Source organism: Anthonomus grandis, chromosome 11, assembly GCF_022605725.1.
Source record: "Anthonomus grandis grandis chromosome 11, icAntGran1.3, whole genome shotgun sequence".
Classification (NCBI taxonomy): Eukaryota; Metazoa; Arthropoda; class Insecta; order Coleoptera; family Curculionidae; genus Anthonomus; species Anthonomus grandis.
Window position 1 is genome coordinate 11,071,566 of NC_065556.1, and position 21,669 is coordinate 11,093,234.

The following is a 21,669-nucleotide window of genomic DNA, read 5'->3' on the forward strand; positions in this document are numbered from 1 at the left end:
CAATATGACTTTGTGTACCAAGTAGATATCATCAGAAGCCTTCTTAATAAATTTTATTATTTGTTCTCCTTCCAAAACTTTAGACTTCTTCGGGACATCCTTTCGACTTAACTTTTAAAAAATGTATGAGACGATGGTATTGCGAGATGTCTATATTTTTATAGACCATTAACGTAGACCTTAGGGTAGAATACTTGGTCCAGAGAGAGTTCGTACTGTATTTTTCCGACTAAAAATATTAAAATTTGTTAAAAATATGTACCTATTAAAATAAAATCAATAATTTACCAGTTCCTGAAAATATGCCATTAGAACGGTTTCGGTTATTTAAACAATTGCGTTGGCATCTTTCCAAATACCAAATATGCCATACTCCCGATCATACTGTGGCCTTGATTTAACTGGCAAAAGATTTTCGGTCGCTTTTATGGCCTTTTCTCTTATATTTTGTGGAATTTCTTCCATTTTAAGCAAATATTTAAACAAAAAATGCCAACTGACTAACTGACAGAAACATCAAAGTCAAACTTAAATAATCACTCGATAAATTTCTGTAGATAGGTATGTACGTATCCCTACCTGCACAGGTAGACCCTATTTTTTAATTAATATTAAAATTATTTTTGTTCATAAAAATTAATTTTTAGGTAAAACATAAAGCATTGTATGCACCACGGGCATTGTTAGGCTCTAATGCCCATCAGGCGGAAACCTAGCCACTATTTCCACCTTCCGGGCATCGTCCTTACAATGCCCTTGATACATAAATAGCCATTATATTATTTGACAAAATCATTATTTACCTATTTTCTTCGATATTATGTCACTATTTAATTAAAAAATTATAAGTGCGGACTATATCCTTAATAACTAAAGGTATGAAATATTTTTAGTATTTTCTAAATTGATATTTAATTAGATAATATCTAAAATTGGTTACTAATCTAAATATTGTTAATCATAGTTGTTAATAATTATACCGTATATTATTCTTTTAAGAAGAGATAACCTTAATGCCATCTGCTCACAAGGCTAGTCTCTTGTCCCCTTTGGGGGTTTTAAGATTAAAGTGATTGATTAACAAAAAACACTTGTAGATATAAGTCACTAAACTCACACAATCAGTTACCAATCTAATTTGGCGTATACATTAATAATTTAGTAACCCAAGGAATAAAAATATATAGTTTATTTAGCTTCATTACTTATTAGGTGCTTAAAACGTGAGTCGGTATGGCGTGACAATATTAAAGCCTGTTTTGAAATTCCTCACGAACATTTGCCAGGGTTTTTTGTCCGCTACTGCCTTTATATTCTTGAACTATTAAATCTTTTAACATTAATATTTTCCGGTAAGATTCATAAACTTTGCATTTACCGCCAAAGGAAAAGAGTAAAACTTGAAAAGTTGGTGCCAGTATTTAGACTTGGACATATTATTTTCGGCTTTTCGTAATCACCGTAGCCACCTTAGCCAAATTGCTATGTTCCTGTCGCTGTATGATGGGATTGTGACGAAGCTATGTATTTTTTTTAGATGTACTGCACTAAAAACAGACTTACTACCATAAGATATGGAAATAATCGATAATTAGGCTTTTAGAAGTCGTGCTGCATGAATATTGCACTATATTAGGTATTTACCGATATTTATTAATTTTTTATAAGTATTTTTTATTTTTTATTATAAAACATTAAATAAGTTTAAAATGGCTGAGGTTGTACAACAATTAAAAGTTATTAAGAAAAAGTGAGGTAACATAAACGATAATTTAGCACGTTTTGATAAATATTTACACATAGTTATCATCGTTTATTAAAATTAAGATGTTAAAAATTACGGTCAGAAATTATTGTGATTATTTGAGGAAGGGAATGCTGAAAATGAAGCGAATGCCGCAGAACGTGCTTTTTTTTGAATAGTCCTATTTAAATATTCTTGGTACATCTAATAGCCTACTCTAGACTCAAAACTTAAATCACAATGAAGCATATTCTATTAATTTTGAGATATATCTCCCGTTGCAAGTTTCTAAGTTCGATCATGAGTTTATATTATTTAATGATTTATTTAAGGACTTAATTCATAGCAATCCTGCTCTATTAGATATTGAACGCTTTTATTATTTAGGAAGTTTTACTTTTTCATTTAAATCTGATCAGCCCCTTGCAGGTACCTATCAAATATTATAAAGATTCAAATTATAATAGACACCATTTGGAAAGTTATGTAACCATAAACAATTGTAGCTTTTGTGAGCAAGATCACAAAATTTCTAACTGTGATAATTTCTAACACCTTTCTGCAAAGACCCGATACTTCGAGATTAAAAAACTAAAACTGTGTACAATATGCTTAAGCACTGATCTTTTATTTCATTTTAAAGAAAAATTTAAAAAATGCAATAAAAGGCATCGTGTTTTGCTACATTTTGACAGTAGTGCTAATATGAATAGTAATAATGTATCTAATGTACCTGACCGAGATGAGTCAAATTTAAATATTTCAATGCCTGTAAATGATTCAAACTTTTAAGATAATGAAGTTTTATTAGCCATTACTTTAGTTTTTATAGCAAATGTCACAGGAAGATTATCTGAGTGTAAGGTTCTTCTTGATTTAGGTTCCCAAAGTAACTTAATCTCACAGGAACTTTATGATATGTTAAGGTTGCCTAAAGAAAGAATAAAAATTCGAGTTTCAGATGCAAGTCAAGCTCGTAGTAATATTTTTCATATAATAAGTGGGATCATTAAATCCAAAATAAATCAATTTAAATTTGATTTATTCTTTCTGGTAACTGACCAGCTTACGGATAATTTATCCATAAATGCTATAAATTTTTCTGATATTATTATTCCACAAAATATAAAATTGGCTAATCCTTACTGTTCAGATCAATTTGTCAAATATACAAAAAAGTGCAAGCCAGTATGGATGCATCAAAAAAATCAGTATGTAATTTTTCTGTTAATGCAAATTACAAATTTAATTCTAATGTCATTATTGAGATCCGACTATAAAGATTCTGACAAATTGAGCATTGCGAACCCAGACTCATTGTGGTTTACTGAGCTTAAGGCGTGTCAACAGAATCATTTGGATTAGGCTGGGATGAAAGCGTTCCTTAAAAGATTTTTTCGAATTGAAAATTGTACCAAGAACAAATTCTTGATTTAAATAAAATATCTATTTTTCGCCATGTCACTTGTAATCTAATAAGTGTTGAAATACATATATGTTGTGATGGTTCACAAGTTGCTTATGCTGCTTGCACCTACATTAGATCCTTCAATAGTGATGAAACATGTTATGTAAATATGTTATGCATTTGTTGTGTTTCTAGATTAGAACTTTCCGGGGCCTTGTTGGCAGCACACTTAGGAATAGTTTTAAAGGCATTTTAATAGCCTATTAGTATGCTAATAAAAATTTCTAAACTGTCTGAAAGGTCTGAAGAACTACTACCTAGGTTATGGTTAGTGTAGATCCTGATTGATCCTTGTTTACGAGATATTATTCATTTTTAAGTTTTGTTGCATATATATTACGTTTTAAAACCAAAGCTTTTGAGAAAAATTTTCAATCTGGACCTTTTTAGTATCTGAAATGGATCTTTGATCAAATGCTTGGTAAGACTTGCACAATTTCATTGTTTTTTCTAAGAAATTAATGTACTTAGGCAAAAACAGGAACTTAGCAAAAGAAGCAAATTCTATAATCTCAATCCTTTCCTAGAAAAAGAAAATCTTGTAAGGGTGGGTGGGAGATAAATATTTGGATTATGATTATATAAAATTTGGATTATGATTTTTAAATATCCTGCAATTCTCTTTAAGGAGCATCCCTTAGCAACCCTTATTATTGCTTATAAACATCGTAAACTGCTTTATTTTAAAGCTCAAGCATTACTAATTCACATAGGAACGCGGTGTTGGTCAGGTTCTCAAAAATTGTGTTGTATGCTTCGGAGTCAAACCTGCTACTACTGACACCTTAGTAGGTCAATTTCCGCTAAATAAAATAACGCCATCGCGACCCTTTTTAAATTGCGGCGAGAGTGGACTATGCTGGTCCATAAATCAACCGAAATGGGGTTTTAAAGACCCTGACAAAAGAGGAAAAAAATGTAAAAATTAAGCTTAAGGTGGAAAAGGAAATGCAAAAAATCAAAAAAGCAAACAAAAAGGCATAATAAACTTTCAAGTTTCAGAAAAACAGAAATTAATTTTTTGTTACTAAAATGATGAAATGAGAACCTACTGTATCTGAATAAATATTAAGAACTATTAGGAAATATAAACAAAAAATTACATATTTCTCTATTATAATAACAGATAAAATTGAAAGAGACTAAGTTATTGAAAATAATAAACAAGAGATAAAAAAGTATTTATTACCAAGTATTTAATATGCTTACAATTTCGAAAATAAAATCCTTACTTTTCGTTTCTGATTTTAATACTAATTTTAATATTCTTGCTAATTTCACCTTATTTTCAAAGCAAAACTAAGATCAAAATTGAATGTATCAAAAATTTACAAACAAATAAAAACGTTCTTAATATGATAATCACGTAGTATGTTAATTACGTAGCTTTAAAAAATCGATTTTCTTCTTTATTATTAAATATAAAAAAAAATATATAAGAAAAATAAAAAATATATAAAATTTGGTTTTTTTATGTAAAAGAATTGCTAAAACAGTAAAATCTTATTTTCAAACTTCCATTGTTTTTATTTTTAATTTAGCACGTTTCGGTTGGAGATATTTTGAAACGCGGTAAACGCGGTCATTACGATTGGAGATGCTTTCCAACCGAAGCGTTATGCCAAATTTAAAATAAACAAAATAAATGTTTAAAAATTACATTTTACTACTTTACCATTGTTAACCACTTTTAATAACGAGAAGGTTACAGGAACCTTATTTTAAATTAATTATCTTAAAATTGGTACGATGTATTTAGAATTCTGCAATTAAGTGATTTAATAAACCCTCAAAGTGCCAGCTCTAGGTCTTTTTCACTTTAACCAAGCAGTTAAAAAAGAAACTTAAATAAAATATTCCAGTACATTTTTTTTATTTTGACGTAATCTAGTGATCTAAAACCTTTTTTTTTTCATTCTTACCATTACTACTCTACTTCTTACCATTTGAGCAAATCTCTTCTACTTACTTTATTATGAACTTAGTAATATACATTTTTTCCTTTATTTTCCATTTTAGAAAGCATCCAAATGTATCGAATATTTTGCTTCAGGAGGTTTACCGCTAAGAAACTTATTTTAACCCAGTAAAGTCATTTAGCAAATAACATTTTCTTCCAAAAAGAAAATAACAAAACGGTATAATTCGTAAATTGCTTATCCGAGAAAGTCTGAAAAATAAAAAGGCTCTAAGCAGATGGATTTTCTTCAGTGCCACGCTGATTTTATGCGGCAAAATTTCAAAGTGATTTCCTTTTCAGGGAAAAATATGCCGCAATTAGGTTACACCGGGGCGCTAAAATGGCTTATAAATGGCTTACTTTATATCATTTCGGAGTACTTAATTTAACCATATTTCATTTGGAATAAAACATGTTGCTTTCTTGCTAATGGCAGTCATAATTTTAGCCCATCCTAAATTGAATTAGTATTTTATTATAGCAATAAAAATAAATATTAATTTAAAGACTACGTATATACTTAGGCCAGATAATAGGCAGTCAAACAAAAAAATAAATAAAAGCCTTAAAATTAAATTTTTCGCTAAACATATAAAATATATAAGATATAGGTACATTTTTCAAGTATCATAGTTTAGGTATATTAGATCTTTTTATATAATCAGAAGTTGTAGTAAGGCATTTTGTAAATGGCTGCTTTTCAATATACTACTCTAATATTTTTTCTAGAGCGAAAGAAAGAAAGCATGATTTTATATAATCGAATTCTTAATTGTATCTATTGTTTTTTTCGTCACCTAGAATAAAGAATTTAAATTAAAAATAAGTTTCCATTACCATAAAAAAATTAATTGGGTAGTATATTGGGAAGTAGCCAGCTACATTGTATAGATATCGAACTGCAGCTACAAAAGGAAATCAGACATAAATTTTCGATTTCGATAAATTTGCCGAGAGCTCAATTACAAAAGAGGAATTAAGCTGAAAGGGAAAACATTTTAATTTAAAACCCAATATTGTAAAGTCATAAAAAACTATAGAAAAAGATTTTAGGGGTTGTAGCATGATCTGTAAATTTTTTTTGTACTTAATAACTAGCTTTTCTTAATACTGGAAATAGCTTAAGGTTAAAATTCTTCAAAGATCTTATTTATGTCGGTTAAGCTGGTCACATTATGCAAACATTTTTTAATTGGTTGGTGTGATCGTTGCTATGGAGAAATTAAAATAGCGAATATACATAGATTGAAATATTCAGTAGCAAGCGATTCCTTTAGATTTGTATGTTAAGTGTTTTATGATCAGGATTATATAAAATAACACATGCTGCTGGGCATTTTTTGAATTAATTTAGCCTTATTTTATCGATGCCCCAGATTGGATTGCTAATTAATAAAATGCTTTGGGTAGGTTTAAAAATCTGTTATACTTAAAGTTCGATTGAAAAATAAAATTATCTCAACTAAATTTTTATTTTAGAATGTAACTAATGATTTTATATAAAATAAATAAATAAACAAAAGAATATATTTAACAACTAAGCTTTATATTAATGAAATTAAGTAAAACAAAAAGTTTTCAGGTTTATTTTATTTATACAGGGTGTCCCAAGAGTTAAAGAATAAAATTTCAGTACATCTTCTTAAGGTAAATCCGAGTTGAAAATGTCGTGTGAACATGGGTCTGCAAATGCTTCCTTACCAATATATGATTTTTTAAAATTTAATAGTGTTTTTGTGCCGAAAAATAATTTGATTTAACAAAAAAAAATGATTCTGCTGTAAAAATAGCTGTTGTAAGTAACTTCAAATTTGTTGTTTAAAGTGTCCATCTTCACATCGTAAGTCTAGTCCTTTTAATGCTGTTGCTGATACACCGTATTATAGCTTTTTCAATAATACGGTGGTTATCACTTAGGTCATAAGTTATTAATTTTACAAACGAATTCACTCCTCGTATGTAATTTCTCTGCATACACTAAAACTCTTGTCCCCACAAGTAATAGTCCAAAGGCTGTAGCGTTTTATTTTTCTATTCCTTATGTTTACTAACGCTCCATTGGCATTTCATTAATTTTAGTAAATTACATTAATAATTTCAGTCAACTTCTTTTATTCATATTTTTTTAAATTCACACTGCCAATGACACATTACTACTATAACGCATCACTCTTTTGGTTTAATTATACATGCTTTCTGTTGACGGTCTGTCACTTCTCTGATTGGCTGATATTGACAGCTCAGGCGACATATTTCGAGGACTTGTTCCCGTGTTGCAGGTAGGAGCACACGTAAAAGGCCAGTTTTTTTTTTTAATTTCCGAAGTTTGTGAATCAGTAAGTGGCCAATATGGTTTATAATTCATAGTTCTTAATCTTGTTCCTTTAGGGAACCATTTATTTCATAATTCTGGAGCAGGATGTCCAAGATTTTGATAGACAGATAATGAAATCTAGCAAGGTGAGTGTATCACATTTTTAACGCCATTCATTTTTTATCGACAGTGAATACAATGGCAACCGTTATTTTAGGGTTTTACTTTTCTGTTTTCCTCTTTATTCTTCTTTAATTGTTGATAAAAAACTGTTGATGGCTGTAGGTTTTTGATTTCCCCGGGAAATTGCTAAAAGCGGTGGAGCTGGAGCTAGAGTTAGAGCGAGTATTAGAGATTCCCAGTCCGGATAGCTGAGCTACAAATGGCATATATCCATAACCTCGGTTTTGAAGGCTAGTAGCAAAATCGTAATTAAAATTTTACTTTTGTCAAACTTATATTATTCATATCAACATTGTTCATATTTTAATTCATAACAAATTATTAACATTTATCAGATTAGAACATGAGGTGGGTACATATCTTTGATGTAAATATAATTTAGTTGTATTGTTGAGATTTTGTTTTGTCTCTTTAAATTTACCTTATCCAGGGTCATTTAATTGTTAATTAAAACCTATATACCAAGTCTTTTTCATAGTTTTCTTTCATAAAAAAAAACTAAGTGGTGCCCTTATTAATGCCACTTATTTAATAGTTATATTCAAGTTTAGATTTTTTAATAGCCAGTCACAAATGAACTTTTGAACAATGTCAAGCCTCCAGTAATTCTGAGCTACCGTCTGCTAACCGGTTGCTTTCAATCCAACGTCCAGTCAAAATATTATTTTAATATTCAGTCACATTTGTAGTAGAAATGTGGGGCGGAGCACCGACATGATGTAATAACATTTGTTTATTGTCTTCGGAATAGCCTCTAACAACAAAAGCAGTTCTTCTCGTAACAACTGAAGGTACATTGCAGACGTCAAACTACCATTAAACACATAAGGGCCGACTTATAAACAACACCAAGCATTAGCCTTAAAACAGTGATGGAAATTCCGTTCGATTGTTGCATGGAGATTTTGAAGCTGCCAAAAATGAGAATTCCTTTAAAAATTTCTGTGTCTCAGGTCAATGTAGCTTCATTCGTGAACAAAATGCTATTAACCAAACTACGATGTGCAATGAACCAATTGCATAACTGCATACGAGGGGATAAATCAGTGAGCTGCAGACTAAGAACATTGAAAGACTAGAATTAGCATTGCCATGGAACTATGGGCAGTTTGGTGCTTGCAATGATGCCAAATGCCTATATAGATGACATTTCTAAAAAAACACACTTTGTAATATCATAAAAATTCACTTATTTTGATAGGCGCAAAATAATACTATTCTCGTTAATAAAATAGGAAGCATTTCTTTTAAATAAAATATGATAAGATACTCTATAAGGAAGTCAACATTCAAAGTTAAATAAATCTAGATAACGTATATTAGAGAAAAAGAAACAACATCGCATTTTTCACCGACACAAGTAATCTTTACCAGTGATATCGTCAAAAAATATTTACATGATAAATATTTATTATTAAGGAATTATGCTCTAAAGTCTAAATTGTCAACAATATTACCGTTTATGAACTTTTTATGCGTTTTTTTAACGTACTTCAATAGAGTAAAAGTACTTATCTAATAAAAAGTGTTTTTATGGAAATTAAATATTTTATAATTATTATAGATTTCTTAGTAAGTTTTTATTATTCTACGTTTATGACGACGGTTGTACCTTGATATTCTATTATGATAATATCGGTATTTACTTATAAAAAGATCTGCCTAAATTGCCTTTTTCTCATGGTGGGGCACAAGTTTTTACTATTGTAGCAGTTCACAAAAACACTCAAATAAGACCTTTTTCAACCAAAAACAAAGAAAGTGAGTGAAAGAAATAGGTACAAACCAAAGTTATGCATTGTTGCCCATATAGTCATTCGGGTAAAACTAGTGCGAGGCGATATTCTGTGAACACTGATTGATGGTGACCGTTCAACACTAGCCAGTATCACATTTTCGGTAGCTGCTGACGGAAATATTAGAGAAACATTTGGAAATGATTCTGTTGCTCTGAGTCAATCTTTGTCTATTAGGGATTTTTGAATGTGGATACCGGCGGCAGTATTAAGCACTGCTGCTCTAATACTCGTGTTACAATATCTGTGTAGTAGCCGCATGTCTGCGTATTCTTCATTTGTAAAAACAATCATTACAGTAATTTGTGCAAATTTCGGTCAAGCTGATGCAACTACTGTCACAGAATAACAAATGAAAGAAGTATTCACAGCACTCGGCCTACTTGAACCTGAAAGAACGTCAAACTAAAGATAATTATTATTATAGCGTAATAGTTTTTGACACAATAACACTATTAAATTTTAAAAACCATACCTTTGTAAGAAAGCATTGGCCTACTTATGTTTATAGGACATTTTCGACTCTCAATTACCGAAAGCAGACGTAGTGAAATTTTGTTCCTTCACTCGCGCGACACCCTTTATATACTGACCGAATTAAACAAGTTTTCATTTAAACTCTTGTTTAGATGCCTTGATGATTTAGATGATTTTGTTTAAATACTACAGCTAGGTCTAGTATTTTGTACCTCTTAGCCTTTTTTCATTTAACGCACACAAATAAACATAATCATAAAATCACACTTTTCGTTTCTCATTTTAATTCTAACATTCTTGCTAATTTTACTTTATTTTCAATGCAAAACTAAGATAAAATTTCAATGTATCACGAATTCATTAACAAATAAAAATTTTCTTAAAGTACCAATCAATATTCATTACGTGCCGATCATTAAAAACCTAATTTTTTTTTTCTTTATTAACAAATAAGAAAACAAATATATTAAGAAAAATTAGGAAAATTCAAAATTTGATTTAATTAGGTAAAAGAAACTTTAAAATAGCAAAATATAACTTTCAAACTGCTATTATCTTTATTTTAAATTTAGCGCCTTTTGGTTGGAAAATATGTTTAACCGGTATTAAATGTAAATGCGGTAATAACGATTGGAGATACCTCCGAACCGAAACGTTAAGCTAAAACGTTCTGATTAAAAGTCCTTTTTGCGACTTAAATACTGAGGCCTTAGATTGATATTAATGTTTACTGCTATATTAAAATAATTATTAAATTTAAGAAAGGTAAGAATAAAGCTTGCCATTAGCTAGAGAGGGATATGTTTTATTTTAACTAAAATATAGTTCAATTAGTTGCTCTTCAATTATATAATTTTGCTATTTTAGCGTTCGAATGATACATAATATACGCATATTTTTTCATAAGAGGGATAGTAGTTGACACATAAAATGATGGTGGCATTGATAAAAATTAATCTAGTTCCCCCTTTTTTACTTTTTAGACTCCCTCTACTAAGCAATTTACAAATTACAATATTTCATAATTTCCTTTTTGGAAGAAAATTTTATTTAATAAATTACCTTTTGTGGTTAATTTAGCAATAGCCTCACCAGAGAGAGGTACACCACCTCACTTCTTTTTCTCTTTTAATATAAAACAGTGTTACATAGAAAGTTAAGATGGAAAAGCGAGCTTACAGGTGTTAAAGCTTAGCTTCTGGGTATATTAGGTAATTAATTTGATTTTTATATATAATTACGGTAATGATAATAATATATTTTTTAATCATATTTTCATAAATAATATTATATATTGTATCTGTTTTTTAAGGTGATCATCATCAGACAGTCGCAAAAGTTCACTGCTCGACATAGGGCCTCCTTGTTTGCTTCCACTACTCGCTATCCTGAGCAATCTGCATTCAGTTTATATGCATAGGTCTCAAGTCGTCATGCCATCTGGTAGGAGGACGGTCTTCGCTCCTAAATGTATGTTTTCTTGGCTGCCATTCTGGTATTTTCCTAGTCCAACAATCGTCGTTTAGCCTTGCAACGTGCCTTGCCCAATTCCACCTTAAGGTAATAATGCAATGCTGTAATGAGGTAATGCTAAATTGCGTGGATGAGTTTTGTTCTAGCTCGCACTTCGGTACTTGATACTTTATCTGCAAAAGATTTGTTCTGACTAATATTGAGCTTTTCATTACTCTTTGATTAGTTTCTATATTGTTTTTTGTTTTTCTTTTGTTACTGTTAAGGTCTCCACAACATATGTCAGAACAAGCTAATCTAATGTATATTTAGCGGCCCATATTAGCCTTATGCGTCTAGTAAGTTCACACTTTTGGACCCAGATATTTGTAGATAGTAGTTGTTTTTCGTTTCTATATATTCCGCCGCTAATTACTACATTTGTGATCACTTGAGTTTTAGATATGTTAATTTTTAGTCCCATTTGTTTGGAGGCAGCGTTCAGTTTTTATAAAATTTCTTGGGTTTCATTTATGCAGCCGGATATCAAGACAATGTGTTTTAAATTGCAGGTGGCATAGGTATTCGCCATTTATGTTTATACCTAGCTGCCTAAATTCTATCTATTTGCATATACTGGAGCAAGCTGTTAAATAACTTTGTCGAGGTGGTGTTACCTTGGCGAGCACCTTTTTCTATACGGCATTTGTTATTAGAGCGAAGCTCTAATTATGTGCTCGTGAAAAATTGGCCGATTTTCGGACCCCGCGTAAGTTATTAGCGTTTATGTAACGCTAATAACTTTTGTTCTATGACGATTTTTTTTTAGTATGTATTTTAATGAAGTTTGACAAGGGTTGCAGCGTTCTCATATATGTGTTTAAACATGGTGATATATTGGTGGTCTATAGGAGAGTCTAGTTATTTTAACATTTTTAGTTGATTGTATTGAACGCTTTTTCGTAGTCTATGAACATCAAAACTAACGGTTTATTGTATTCGACGATTTTCTTAATTAATGTGGCTTACCATTTTTAAAATAATTAAAAGAAAATCTTTTACTTAATATAAAATATAAAATTTGTTTACATAAAAAGTTTTTAACAAATGTTTAAATTGTAGTCCATTTACCTTTTATGTAGAAATTAATATACATTGTTTTATATTGAAATACATATTATAATGTTATCGATGATTTTTTTTAAAATGGCTTTTATTACTTTTTTCTAAAAAGCATATTGACTTATATAAAACTGCAAAATTTCGATTATTTGTGACCAGTAGTTTCCAAGATATGTAATTTAATGTTAACCACTTGGTTTTACTGAAAATACTGTAAAATACATTATTATGAATAGGTTTTAGTACTACATAATTTTAAGGGTACTAATTTTTTTTGTAAAATTTTTTTTTGTAAAAAATTTTATAAATTTAAAAAAAATTTAGCATTCCATTTCGTTCAAACAGTCAAAGTAATAAATTTTAACATTGTTAAAACACTTGCGTTGAGTGTAAATTCTTTTACTTTTAATTTGATCATTATTTTTTATCAATTAATTATAACTTAAATAATCAGATTTAAGTACCTTTTTTTAAATTTAAAGCCAATGCCCTATTTAACTGAAAAATACAAAATTAAAATCTTAATGATGATTGAATACGGAGATAAAAGATGAAAAGGAGGCTATGGACTTATTCAGAAACATTTATCCTGATTGACCACCGATATCGCAAGGTGCTATAAGCAATATTGAAAATCGGTACGGTCAAGAAAATATGAATATTTACACTAGACAAGTAGCCCGCGAATTGAAAGTAAATCAGTTTTTAGTAGTAAGGGTTCTGAAGGCAAATAAATTTCATCCCTTTAAACTAAAATTTCTCTATTCTTCAACTCAATGAAAAGGATGCAGATCGAAGAATTGAAATTTGCAAACAATTTATGGAACTACAATAGAATATTACTATTAAAACAGAAAATAATTTTTTTTCTGATGAGTCAATGTCTATGCTGAACGGAGACGTAAATCGACAATTGCCGTTATTGGGCACATAAAAATCCGTGTTGGATGAGGCAAGGTCGCACTCAACACCCAGAGAGAGTAAATGTTTTGGGCAGGAATTGTAGGCCAGTAAGATATAGGACCAATTTTCTTTGAAGAATTTTCTTTACAGTGTTTACAACAAAAATTAATTTTTAAATCTAGCTGTTCTTGAAAATTGAAAACCGGAATAAGGCATCAGTGTAGATTAATTTTTTCAGAAGTTATATAAAACGTTTAAGATAAATTTTAAATATGTTTATGGCATAACCAAATAATAAAAGGATAAAATAATAAAAATGTTTTATCCTCAGGATGTTGTGAGTATGAACATTTACCCACGATGCGATAAGAGAATTTTTTTCGATCATTGCGTAAACCTAAATGACCAGAATGCGTTGTGGGTACATTGCTTTACCCTGGTTACCTTATTCACGGTTTGTGATTTATTGTATTTATTTTGAAGAATATTCCAAAATGAAAGCTGAATTGGAATGAAGATTATGAAACTTGATGTTAGAGAATGAAGACAGGTCTTTGTTATTATCAAATGCACAATATTAAGAAATGGGCAATGAGACCAATGTAGCACTACAAAAGAAATGAGAAGTCTTAAATTATCATCTAAACAATATCGTTGATTAAAACGATATGATCTTTAAAGAGTTGGCGAAAAAGATATTATAAACGGGTTATGAAAGACTATTTAGGAAACCAATCGGGCATCATTTTCTATTGTACAGGAAATGAAATATTTTAAATTATACATACAGCTCATTTACAAATAAGACAAAAAAGAGAATAGGCAATGTAAAATAAAATAGAAAAAAATACTGCAATATTACTAAAGAGGTCGTTTATTATTATCTAGACCTATGCAAATCATGTGCTTTTTCAAAGGCTTGAACAAGCTGATAAAATGCTTAACCGCTCACAAATCAAAGTTTATCAGTCTGGAAAACATTAATTGGTGGTTGGTTGGCATGAATTATTCTAGAGATGCTTACCTTTTAAATTATGGGCGGTATTCAGTTTAATGCGTTTGTTTAATGTGCAGTTATAAGGACCTTTAACTGGCAAATTGGTCCTCACATAACCAAAAAGGATGTTAAGGAATGTATAACATAGTAAAACACAAAATAAGCCTTAATAATAAACACTACTATATTATTATAAAAATATGCAATTACTGGTCAATGTTTATTATGTAACTTCACCTAAATAAATCATTGTTGTAAAAATTATAAGACAGTTTTTTATTTAAAGTACATACAACCCCTGGATTCAAATTCTATTTACCATAATAAACATAAAAAAAATCAAAAACCCGCTAGTATGTAACTACCCTTTGGTCAAAGTCATTGTCATACCGCACAGTACACTGTACAACATGTACTACCTAAATCAAATAAAAATAAATAAGCCCTTCAGTGCGGTTGTTTACATATATATATATAATACGGTATGAAAATCAGGATGATGAAATTAAAATGTATTAAGTAATATAATATTTTAGTAGATGCTGTATACGCAACTTTTGCACATATTAAATTATTTTTCGTCTTTTAACTACGTAATTTCAAATTTACATTAACCATACAAAGTCAAGCTTGGCGCCGACGTCGAATGGTCTATCAAGAGTTTGCGTACAAAGAAGCAAACCGGCAACTTCAGCTTTTGCCGTTGCCATGATCGAGGCTCCAGACTTCGTCTAAAAAGTGTTTCTATAATTTCTTCAAAAATATGGGAAAAGTTTCTACAATATAATCTAATTTTCATTACACACCACTAATACCAAGTCTAATGTGTTTGTGCCGAATATAAGTGCGGGCCCGCCAGAAGAAACTTATTTATTCCATCCAAGTGCTTCAAGAGATCAAGGTAGGTGCCATTTTTAATCTTGATGCTGTATGGTTCGGTTGAAAATTTTATTTTGGAAATTAATGTAGAATTTACGAAAATGAACCCTTGCCTATATAAGTAATACAGTCCACTCAATCGCCGTAATATAACAACAACCGTACATTTTTTGGTCATTCTTCGCGGATAATAAATTTTAAGTTTCCAAAATTCATAGTAAATTATATTAAAAAATAAAATCCTTCGATTTAATAAATTAATTTAATTTAATAAAATAATTATAGAATTATATTAAAAAATAAAATTTCGAGCAGCGCAGGATTCCCTGCCATCCATCAGAGCGCAGCGATTCACCGAATTGCTATTTAAAAATAAACCAGTCCATCGACTGTCAACCTTGTTTACATTCTTCATTTTTGCATTTTTACGTATATTTATATTAAAGGGAAATTTTAATAAACTACTTATAATTTTTTCTTAAGTTGAAATTCTTCTAAAACTACAAGCAATACGAAAGATTGTTATTGTGCGGTACGTGAACAATGCGGTGTAGTTTTTTCCTTATTTATATCGAAATTTCTACTTTTTTTGCAAATTTACAGGGTGGTTTGTGTCTTTAAGAATATTGCAGTGTTAGTAATTATAGTAGTACTAGTGCAATTTAGTTTTGATGGTTATTCAGGAATAAACGAATGAAAAAGGTAAATTTAATTCATTTTGCCAATAAAAACAATACTTAAATAAATTCAGGTATTTTAAACATTTTCTCATTTAAATATCTGCAAAAATTAAAACAAAGTAAATGCTTATTTAAATGGTTATTGGACTTAAATCAATAATTTGTTTTGAAAAAATTTAAAAGGAAAATAGTTAATATTTTGGTTTTCTTAGAAACCATACACATAACCATGGATAAATTTATTTTTTTTAACAATGAATAAATTAAGTCAACAACGAAAAGTAGCTACAGCTAGAATTACCGAAATATACACTCTTGCAAAAAAGGTAGTGGAGAGATCGGAGCATAAGTCGCTTTTTAAAGTTAAATATGAGACATTGGAAGAATGTTATAATGATTTTAAGCATCTTCATAATGAAATTATCGGCCTAACTACTACAGATAAGGAATTTGGACGCGAAGATGCTATTAGAAAGGGATGTGAAGAATTTTATTTTGCTTCAAAAGATATTTATTTTCAACTTTTTCCAGAACCCAATAGTATTCAGTGGCCTTCAAATTATGTAACGCCTCATGTAAATCAATTCTCAGATATTCCGAAACCAAATGTTCCTTTTTTTTTATGGAAATAAGCTTAAATGGCCCACATTTTATGATTTATACTTCTCACTTGTACATAACAGTACTTCAATTTCCAATGCATCTAAATTTCGACACTTATTAACTTTGTTGCAAGGGGAACCATTAAATCTTATAAAATCTCTGCCAGTAACCGATAGCAATTATACAATCGCCTTTCAAAATTTAGTAAAAAGGTATCAAAATAAAAGATTATTACCCACAACTTATTGGAATTTAATAGTCCAAGTTCCAAGTATGAAATCAAACCATAATTCAAAAGATTTAAGATGTATTCTGGACACTTTTAATGAAAACCTTGATGCATTAGATGCTCTAGGATTTAATACTACTGATTGGTCGTTTCCCTTGTTTAATATATTGTTGCAAAAAATTGATATGTCTACCAGATCAGCCTTTGAAATTAAACATACTGAGAAGGAAATACCCTTATTTTCAGACCTAGTAGCGTTCCTAGAGAATCAGTGCAGAGGCCTGGAATCAATGCAATTAATGCCAATACAAAGTTTAAATTTAAACAAATCTTCAAAAAATTCTGGAGCAGGATTTAATGCTACTACCAGACCAAATAATTATTCAAATTGCGGCTCTAAATCCCTTCACACAAATTCTTTTATGGCTAATACTTCAATTCAAACAAAAAACAACAATAAAACTTTTAAAACTTTTTCTCCGCAACCTACAAATTTAAATTCAAGACATTGCAAACTATGTAATTCTTCACTACATCCCCTTTCACAATGTAACATTTTTATTCAAAAGTCATCCTCTGAACGCCTTGCATACGTCAAGCAAAATTATGTTTGTATCAATTGCTTACGCACCAATCATTATCTGCTAAAGGACTGTTTATCCCCTCATAACTTCCGATCCTGCGGTAATCGACACCATACACTGCTGTGTGACGTCATTAGTTCTCACACACAGTTACAAATATCTTCATCGAATCTTCAACAACACTCATTGCAAACTAATTTAATCCAGAATAGCGCATCATTGCCTCAACAAACCAATCAGCAAAATCCCTCTAATTTAGTTTCCTCCAACCCTACCACTTCCTTGAACACTAGCGTTCATCAAAACCTTATAAATGAAAATCCAGGGCTAAATTGTTGTATGTCCTTCTCAACTGAACATTCTTTTCAACTTCAGTCCACAGTCCTATTGTCTACGGCGAAGGTGGAGATCTTAGATTCAAGAGGGAATTTCCAAACTGTCAGAGCACTTTTGGACTCTGCAAGGGAAGCCTGCTTGATCAGTCAATCTTGCTTACAGAGGTTGGGCTTAGCACGTAAACATTATTCAATTCCAATCTTTGGGGTTAATCAGTCTTCTTCCTATACCAAGGGCATAACCAGTTGTGTTATACGACCCGTGGGAAAAATACAACCTACATTTTCATTTAATGGGTTAGTTGTGAAAAACCTTTGTTCAAATATGCCCTCTATACAAATTAATCCCAGTACTTGGAGCCATATTTCAAATTTGCCCCTTAGCGATCCACAATTTGATAAACCTGCTCCCGTAGATTTGCTTCTTGGCGCAGAAATCTATGCACAGGTTTTGAAATCGGGTCGAATTTACGGAGATCCAGGTCAACCAGTTGCATTAGATACAGAATTTGGCTGGGTCTTATTAGGAAGAATTCATCAAAATTCGACTTTTTCAATGTCATCTCCGAAACTCGGAAGCTACTTTACTGCCTTTGATAACCCATTAGATGTAACATTGCGGAAATTCTGGGAACTAGAGTCCATACATCAAAGGAAATTCTTGTCTCCTGATAAGAAGCGGGCTGAAGAAATTTATCAAAACACAGTATCTCGTGATTGCACAGGGCGCTTTACAGTTGCTCTACCGTTTAAACAAAATTCGCCTATATTTGGTGACACCTTTTAATTGGCTTATCGTTGTTTTATGTCTTTAGAAGCTAGACTTCTTAAAAATCCTGAACTTTATAAACTTTATTCCGATTTCATGCGCGAATATATTTCCAATAAACATATGAGCCTTGTATTAAGCACTGAACCCAGGCCAGAGAGTGTTTGCTATCTTCCCCATCACGGAGTCATTAAACCAGACAGCAGCACTACCAAGATGAGAGTTGTATTCAATGCTTCTGCAAAGGATTCAAAAAACCAAAGTCTCAACTCCACTCTTCGACCTGGTCCAAAACTTCATGCTGACATAGTCACTACTACTGCGATTTCGTTTCCACGCCATCGCAATGATTAATGATATACAAAAGATGTTTTTACAAATAAATCTAATTCATGAGCATAGAGATTACCAACGTTTATTATGGCGTTTCAGCCCAGAGGAGCCTCTTCAGGAATATCGCTTGAATACAGTCACTTTTGGGGTAACTTCCAGTCCATACTTGGCTATCAGAACATTAAGGGAATTAGCTGTACAAGAGAAAAATAAGTTTCCCAGAGCTGCACAGGTTATTTTGGAAGATTCCTTTATGGATGATATCTGCTCGGGAAGTTGCGATTTAGAGTCAGCACTAGCTCTTCAAAAGGAACTGATCTTACTGCTAAAATCAGGCGGGTTTGAACTTCGGAAGTGGTCAAGCAATGACCCCGCACTTCTTTCCACGTTATCTCCAGACGACTGTCAGATTCCTATATCCTTCAATAAAGAAACTCCCGCTAGTACATTTTTTCCTTTCAAGTATTTTTTTTCTCACATTTATTTTCTGTGAATTTTGGAAATTTCTGTAGGAATAGTATTTCTTCTTAAAACATGCGTTTTAGTGGGCGGAAAATGTATACGCAACTTTTGCACATATTAAATTATTTTTCGTCTTTTAACTACGTAATTTCAAATTTACATTAACCATACAAAGTCAAGCTTGGCGCCGACGTCGAATGGTCTATCAAGAGTTTGCGTACAAAGAAGCAAACCGGCAACTTCAGCTTTTGCCGTTGCCATGATCGAGGCTCCAGACTTCGTCTAAAAAGTGCTTCTATAATTTCCCCAAAAATATGGGAAAAGTTTCTACAATATAATCTAATTTTCATTACACACCACTAATACCAAGTCTAATGTGTTTGTGCCGAATATCAGTGCGGGCCCGCCAGAAGAAACTCATTTATTCCATCCAAGTGCTCCAAGAGATCAAGGTAGGTGACATTTTTAATCTTGGTGCTGTATGGTTCGGTTGAAAATTTTATTTTGGAAATTAATGTGTAAAATTTACGAAAATGAACCCTTGCCTATATAAGTAATAAAGTCCACTCAATCGCCGTAATATAACAACAACCGTACAGATGCAATTTACATAAAAGTGCAAATTGTCAAGAAAGAGGTTTAGGCGCTAGAGAAAAATTAATAAATTAGGGAACCATTAAATAGTATAAATTAACCGATATGACCATTCCCAAATTCGAAATAACAATACAAATCAGAAATCATAGCATTGCTTACACATTCCTTTTATTTGGTTTGAGCTGGTAACGTACTGTGTATATTCAAGGACAGCAGCTGACTAAGGTCCAATCAATAACACGAAAGGAATCATTATAAAATTCTAATTCATAATGACAAATGGGAACAGCACCTGAGATGTTCAATGATGACATGATAGCTCTTAAAACTAAGATCTCGCTTAAGACTTGGTTTAGGACCCGGCATAAGATCTGGTTTATGACCCAGCATAAAACGAACCATAAAAGAGTTTAACAAAGAATAGGAATCAAGCTTACCGCAAGATGTCGGAGGGTCTTTGATAAAGTGTATTAAAGTAATCTTTCACATTACATGGCTAGTGTCACCATTAGGTAACTAGGAGTTCGAATCCTAATCTCGAGCAATTGAACTTGTTAACCTGAAGACCACACCATTTGGAAAGAAAAGCCAAAACGCAATTTCTGGGTACCTCTTCAATGGATAATCCCACGCAGGCCCAGTTTTACAAGAACTGACATTAGAACGTTGCCTTGCTTAGCTTATCTCAATCTAATCCCAAAAGGCAAAGTATTCAAGTTACAGGAAAAACACTGATAGCAACAGCCCGGTATCGAAAATTTTAATAGGTAAAAGTTGATTCTTGAGCATGGCGTACGCGACCAATAACAAAGACAAACAGATAGAAAAATCACGTTGGTCAGAGAGAGAGAGAAAAACAACCTGATTCCAGTAAATTGTTTAAAATACAACGCGAAGAACAGCTAACGCCATATAGGAGTTCTTATTTGTACAATGTCATTAACTATACACTAGATGTCGCGATCAGTACTATTCATACAATATTAAATTATTACATTATAAGAGCAACCAAAAAAATAGAAATAACAAAATTTCCCTCAGTTAATGTAGTTGACAATGGCTTATTAGATATTTTCCATACATCACTATGTATACATACATACATACCCAATGTAATTATGTAATTGGTAGGTTTAATAATAAACTTTTTTTTTCATTATTTTATTAAAAACGTGTTTTGGGTAAGGTGCAATGAACAAAATGCGATGTGGGTAAAATAGATAATCTACAAAGCGAAACAACACCAGACGAAGACTTTATTCTCGTTGTGGGTAGCTTAATTTACCAATAATCCAGAATATTTCGGGCAGTGGCCGATTTTGGCAATTGCAAATAACATAACATGATTCGTGCGCGCTGCTCCTTGCCTGCTACGTCGTTGTTCTTCGGTACGACGTTAATAGGCATCTAACTTTAATGGGGGTAACTGTATTACTTGTAATAAAATTTCGCAAAATAATATGCGAATGTTCAGACATTTCTTAGTGCTTATAAACATCAAAATACAACCCCTATAGAAATGTGGCCTAATAAATTCGTGTTGTACTATAAATTTTCTCAATATTTTGAGGAAAAATCTGGAGATCTAGGGGGCATTTATTATCAAGAGTCCCAATAATAAAACGGTTAATAAAACAGTTAGCTTAAAATTCATTCACCATAACCGCATTATGAGCAGCGCAGACCCCTTGTTCAAAATAAGTTGATCCTCGGTCTAAATCAGGCAGGAAGAACTTAGTTTTGTAGTAACTTAATATATTTTTGAGTGTTTAAAATGCCGTC

At 31.3% G+C, this 21,669-nt stretch overlaps 2 protein-coding genes across 3 annotated transcripts in view; both read left to right on the forward strand.

Annotated features, from left to right (window-relative positions):
- The window catches only part of LOC126742300 (slit homolog 1 protein), a 651,615-nt gene that overhangs the window by 280,084 nt on the left and 349,862 nt on the right, over positions 1-21,669 (forward strand). The window lies entirely within an intron of this gene.
- On the forward strand, positions 18,052-19,576 carry LOC126742466 (uncharacterized). The gene is made up of 4 exons (XM_050449110.1): positions 18,052-18,499; positions 18,542-18,824; positions 18,928-19,290; positions 19,471-19,576. Exons 1-4 carry the CDS (start codon positions 18,052-18,054, stop codon positions 19,574-19,576), a joined length of 1,200 nt encoding a protein of 399 aa, XP_050305067.1.

What these genes read in the sequence shown, in the direction of transcription:
- LOC126742466 (XM_050449110.1), top strand. Translation starts at nt 18,052, where the DNA reads ATGCCCTCTATACAAATTAATCCCAGTACTTGGAGCCATATTTCAAAT. An exon ending in ACAAAATTCGCCTATATTTG is followed by an intron (nt 18,500 to 18,541) that starts GTGACACCTTTT and finishes TTATGTCTTTAG; the next exon opens with AAGCTAGACTTCTTAAAAAT. An exon ending in GTCACTACTACTGCGATTTC is followed by an intron (nt 18,825 to 18,927) that starts GTTTCCACGCCA and finishes ATGGCGTTTCAG; the next exon opens with CCCAGAGGAGCCTCTTCAGG.